General features: G+C 40.9%; 1 protein-coding gene across 1 annotated transcript; it reads right to left on the bottom strand.

Annotated features, from left to right (window-relative positions):
- Positions 1-1,209: 1,209 nt before the first annotated feature.
- On the bottom strand, positions 1,210-5,952 carry LOC104268249 (ribonucleoside-diphosphate reductase subunit M2). Its single transcript, XM_009875737.1, has 8 exons — positions 5,878-5,952; positions 5,615-5,731; positions 4,978-5,111; positions 3,852-3,946; positions 2,927-3,060; positions 2,217-2,321; positions 1,968-2,081; positions 1,210-1,571 (listed from the first exon to the last, which is right to left on the bottom strand). Exons 1-8 carry the CDS (start codon positions 5,917-5,919, stop codon positions 1,419-1,421), a joined length of 894 nt encoding a protein of 297 aa, XP_009874039.1. The 5' UTR covers positions 5,920-5,952; the 3' UTR covers positions 1,210-1,418.
- Between the last annotated feature and the right edge of the window lie 7 nt (positions 5,953-5,959).

Genomic DNA, 5,959 nt, shown 5'->3' with positions numbered 1-5,959 from the left:
ATAAATATATAATTATATATATTTATTTCAAAAGGGGGAGCATTTTAGCAGAAAGTAAATGCCAGCATTCTTCCCTTTCAAAGAATCACTTCAGAGTTCTGTGAAGTTTGCTTTCCATACCAACACCACTTGAAGAAAGGCAGCCTCGCAGGACAGTCCTTTTAGTTAGGTGTAAGACTAGCCCATGGTAAAACTTTTTGTACATCAAGCTAACTTCAGCCCCTCATTGTTACTTACTCTCACTGCAAACCACTTGCAGGAATCACTCGTGGGGAACTCTTGCAGACCACATGTCCCTGGGCAAAACCATCTTAGGCATCCTCTTTCCCGTCACTCCACACTGAGCTCAGAGTAGCAATGCTGTAGTTTTCACCACTGCTATGTACTAAAACTAATTTCGTTGCATGATGCATAAGGCAATGCTGCTCCAGCCTGAACGAGCTGAATTCACCCTGAAACACCTCGTTTTTCATGCAGCTGATCTGAAAGGCAGAGCTAAGCACAGTAATTTCACTTGACATCTACCAACCACCATAACTAAGCAGCTGTTTCCTGCAGAACTTGCAATGCCTTAGCCTTAGAACGTCCGCAACTCAGAACAAAATTAACACATCGCTTTGCCCATGGGAACACAGAAGCCAGTACAATGCTTAATCCAACCCTTTATTACTATTATACAAAATGCTGTTCCCAGATATTAAAGCAATTAAGTCCAGAAGCCAGATGAATGTTATTTTTCGTACTCAGAATATCCAACTTTAAGTTCTTGACCTTCCATTCCAAGTTTTCCTGTTCTTAAACAGATTTCAAAATCAATATAGTCTGACTTGCAGCACCATTTTTGATACTCAAGTTATGAAAATTTAAGTTCCAAAAGTCTAAAGATACAGACTTGCTTTTTGGCATTGTTATTACAAGACAGTTCTTTATTTTAAACATTAAAGTGCCAGGTTTATGTACAAACTATTAAAACAATAGTAAAAAAGGTAAACTTAAAACCTGCTAGGAAAGCAGTGAGGTCATGTAGTTGCCTCCAGAGTTTTCCACTAAGCATTCAGCAAGTTTAAAATCAAAATTTCTTAGTTGCTTCTTTGTTTATGGGCAGAATAGCAGAAGCTAGTGGTCACTGCCCGTAACCTCCCATCTCGTAGAAGGAAGGTGCCCATAAATTTCACAAAATCCAGTAGCACATGTTGTAAGAGATACATCTAAACATTCTATGAATTAACACCATTGGCAAAGTCTAATAAAAAGAGATTTTACTGCTGGAGCTACACTAGCCTCCTGAAAAGCACCAATATCACCACACTTTTCAAGAGTGGGATTTTAGTACAAGAATCAAGTCACACTGTGACTCAATATATTTAAACTTTCCCTGTAAACAAGGGAGCATACACACTAAGATGGTCCAAGTTCATTTAAAATTCCGCATCCAGGGTGAAAGAGTTGTCTGTGGGCTTCGACATCACTCCCATCCTCTGATATTCACCTACTCGCTTCTCAAAGAAATTGGTCTTGCCTTCCAGAGAGATATTTTCCATGAAGTCAAAAGGATTCTCCGCTTTGTATATCTGAAATGCAAAGGCAATTAATTCTATAGTCAGTGCACATCCTCGCTTTTTGAATACACGAGAGCATTAGAGAGCAGCTGGAAGGAGTCTGATGGCAGCACAGCGGGCTCACAGCATAGTGAACCAGTGTCTGCCCCAAGCCTTCTCTGCTGTTCTTGTTCCCATCTCTTAGCTGCAGTACACAGAAGCACAGCAACTCCTATAGAGCTGTTTTTCTACGGCATCCTTTCTCTTTTCCTTCTGTGGGTCTCTAAACAGGATCCAGCAGTAGGACTGCCAAATGGTTTTACAAGTTATATCAATATTGCTGCAGTCGTTCTAGGGTTTGGGTTTCTGGAGGAAATTAAACTTAATATTATTTTTTCCCATGAAAGATTCAGTATATTAGAGCCTTACCTTGTTAAATCCCAGTTCCAACATAAGCCGGTCTGCTACAAACTCTATGTATTGTTTCATTAAAGTGCAGTTCATGCCTATCAGCTTTACGGGCAGTGCCTCCGTCAAGAATTCCTGCAAATAATAAAAGCATTTTATGTCTAGAAACTGGTATTCACTCTGGGCAGACTAAGTTAATTTTATACCAAACAGCTCCCCAGCCTTCTGCTCAATTGCAAGCAAGTTCCTAAACACGGAGCAGACAATTACCTGTTCTATGACAACAGCATTCACGATGATTTCCTTTACTCTCTCCTCTGAAGGTTTGCGTACCAAGTGCTTGAACATGAGGCAGGCAAAATCACAGTGCAAGCCCTGGAAAGAAGTTTCAGAAGATTATTTCAGGAACATTGATTTGAAAGAGCCACTTGAAAAAGAAGCCCCATCCCTGGAAATATATAATGTCAGATTGGATGAGGCTCTGAGCAACCTGATCTAGGTGAAGATGTCTCTGCTCACTGCAGGGGGCTGGAGTAGATGACCTTTAGAGGTCCTTTCCATCCCAAAGCATTCCATGAACCTAGGAAATCAGTAGCACAGAATAGCCCAACACTCGGGCACCATCTTTGCACTTGCCACAGTATTTAGCATTACCTACAGAAACCTTTCTGCCTGACCAGAGGGTGGCATAAGCCAGTACCAGCTGCACTTGCTCTAAATGACAAGGAATACTGAGAGCAAGAACTGGTAAGAAGCCTTAAACTAATTTAAAGGAAGTAAAACACTAAGTTCCTTCAATCTTCACTGCAGGATCCGAGATGACATATTTACACACTTTAATAAACTCTACAGACTGCCTATTTCTAGACATACTTGTTTTAAAATCCAAAATTCAAAATCCAAATTCAGCTCAATTGAGTATCATTACTTTTAGCTACTGTGGTACATTACCATCCTAACCACCAGATTTCCATTCATACCTCGTCTCTGCTGATGAGTTCATTAGAAAAAGTGAGTCCCGGCATTAGCCCTCTTTTCTTCAACCAGAAAATGGATGCAAAAGAGCCAGAAAAGAAGATTCCTTCTACTGCTGCAAAAGCTACTACACGTTCTCCTGTTAAGAAGAGAGATGGATAGTAATGTCACACAGAAAACTTAACAAGACTAATACCCAGAAGTTACAAACAGACAAGTGAACTGCATCCTCCTAGGAGAATGAAGAAGTTTCTGCTCAAGTGTGCCATATCCTGCCTTTAAAATATATTACACTAAAGACTTCTGCTCATTACACAAAGCTTCTAAACGCAAGAGGAAATAAAAACTAATTAGAGTAGCTAAGTAGCTCCTTTCTCCAGGTTAACCATCAACATGAACCTTTTTCAAAGATTTTACCCTGAAAGTCAGCAGTGATTTTGGCAGTTGATTTAAACCAGTACCTGCTCATCTTTAAGTAAGGAACTTTGGCCATGAGGAATGCTTTAATACTAGTGAAATAACAATGACCTCTTCCAGCTCATCTGACTTCTGAAGCGAGACATCAAGAATCAGTCAGAAAGGCCGAGGAGCTACAGCCCCAGCTGTGTGTCTGCTAGTGGTAAACGGCCAAGTACAGTTCTGGATACATGACAGCCGTTTCCAATTTGATCCCATAGCCAGGCCTGTGAAGATTGCCACAGGAGCTAGCATTATTCAAATTGCCAGCAATTTTACAGAGATTCACGTCAATAGCTCGTTTCCATGATGAAAATTCTCATCTCCAGAACTATACTGGTACCTTACACAGGAGAGCGTGTACTCTGCTTGTTACAACAATAATCCTTGCAAACTGTGAAGCCTACAGAAATGGTGGTTCCTCCATCTTTCTCAAGGAAGGAATTTCACTTTGCTTCCAATAGCCATACTCACCATATGTTGCTTTCTTGTCCCCAATCCAGCGCAAGGCCCAGTCGGCCTTCTTTTTAACACAAGGTAGCGTTTCAATTGCATTAAAAAGGAATTCCCTGAGAAGGATGAAATTCGTTAGGATCAGACATCAGCACAACTAGTACAATAATCATCCTCTGCCATAAATGGTCTTTTTCACTTACAAGTGCCCTGGCACGTTCACCTTGATAAAGTCTCTTTCCTCATCTTATCCTGCATTAATCTGGCTCTGTTTGCACCCATTAACTACATTTTCATCACCATCATTTCACAAGTCCCCAAGACAACACCAAGGGGGGTATTGCTTCATCAAGTGCCATACTTGAATGAGGCTTTTAAAATTACAGATCATCCAGCCTTCACTTTTCAGCGGCAGGTCACTAGAGCTCTCAGGTAAGTTCTTCCTTAAATATATACTAGAATTAAGCATCTTGAGTACAAATTACATGGTTGGCTTTCTACAGAGCAGCAACAGTTAAATGTATCTAGATTGCAAACAGCATTACAATATCATGACATTTCACTCAACAGGGCTTGGGACTGAAGTAACAACACCAGAGTAGCTCAGTCCTGAGTGCTCAAAGTCCTACATCGAACTTTAAGATACCATTCTTTAATTGATTCATCTTGTTATGAAAGCTTTACATTCAGCTTTAATTTTTTAATCAAGACTTAAAGCCACTTTTTGGCAAATGTGTCATGCTTACCCACCCCAAGCACAATAGTCAAGAGATTAAGGGCAGCAACACACTATGTAAAAATGCCTCCGTTAACTAAATGAAGAAGTTTATGTTTTAAACTCTCCTGCACAGATTTCTGCTAGGTGCAGGGGTCCTCTATATAAGCACTTACTGTAATCGAATATATTCCTCTTATTTGACCCTAGTATTAAGTGGTTTCAGTTTCACTCCTTAAGCAAATTCTTGATCATACAGTTCAGAGGAAAGAGAAATTCTGAAGTAAAGCTGCTCTTAAACAGCAGTGGTATTTTATATTAATCTGGCTGATATCCTAAAATTAGCCTTGAAGTCAGAGACTGATTGATATGCATCATTTAGATACGAACAGTTAAAGTGTTTTGAACTTTTTGTCATCAATCAATACAAACCTCTCTTTAGAATCTTTAATGTAGGTGTCAATAAGAAGACTGTACATTTCTGAATGTATATTTTCCATGGCAATCTGGAAGCCATAGAAACAACGAGCTTCTGTGATTTGTACTTCTTGACTGAACCGCTCCACCTAGAGGAAATAAATGTGTGTTTGCAAAAGCATTTGATAGCTCAATCGCAAGTTACAGGCAGTGATGCCATCTATAACAGCTCTTGCTCAGCCCACAGAATCCTCTCCAGATTAATTCCTGACAACAAAATGAATAGCAATAGCCCCTTCACACCTCCAAGCCATGAAATTATTCTTCTGTCCCAAAAGAAATGGAGAAACTACTTAGTTTTATCTATCCACCGTCAGAGAGAAGAGCACAGGAAAGGCAGAAGCAGAGCAAGGGCTCTGAACCAGCCAAATGTTACTGTAAGGAAACACTCTGTGCCCCGTGGGGAGCGGGTAAAGCTTTTGGGTTACAAAAGCAAGCCCCATTTGCTAATTGGCAAATTACATGTTGCAACGCTGTAATACTACATGACTTAGCAAACAAGCCAGATCAGCCAGGAAGCATGTCAAACGTGTGGTTATCTGGTTATCTTCACAGAGTGATGTTTCTATCGGGCCTGTTTCTCCACGCGTACCAAGTTTTCATTGACGATGCCATCACTGGCAGCAAAGAAGGCGAGGACATGAGATATGAAGTACTTCTCCTCTGGCTTCAGGGACTCCCAGTGCTGAATGTCTTTGGAAAGGTCCACCTAGAACACACCAAAAAGAAGGGATAATAAATGCATAATAATAATGGATAAAACCGGACAATATTAAATGGCAATAAAGGGGGAGCCGGGCGCTTCAGGGACCGCGGCACGTACAGGCACAGCCTAGGGCTGCTGCCCCCCCTCACCTCCTCTGCCGTCCAGAAGGAAGCCTCGGCCTTCTTGTACATCTGCCAGATGTCGTGATACTGGATGGGGAAAATCACGAAC

This window comes from Apaloderma vittatum, unplaced genomic scaffold (assembly GCF_000703405.1).
Source record: "Apaloderma vittatum isolate BGI_N311 unplaced genomic scaffold, ASM70340v1 scaffold38748, whole genome shotgun sequence".
NCBI classification, from domain to species: Eukaryota; Metazoa; Chordata; class Aves; order Trogoniformes; family Trogonidae; genus Apaloderma; species Apaloderma vittatum.
The sequence above is the reverse complement of the archived record's forward strand: the minus strand, read 5'-3'. Positions and strand labels throughout refer to the sequence as shown.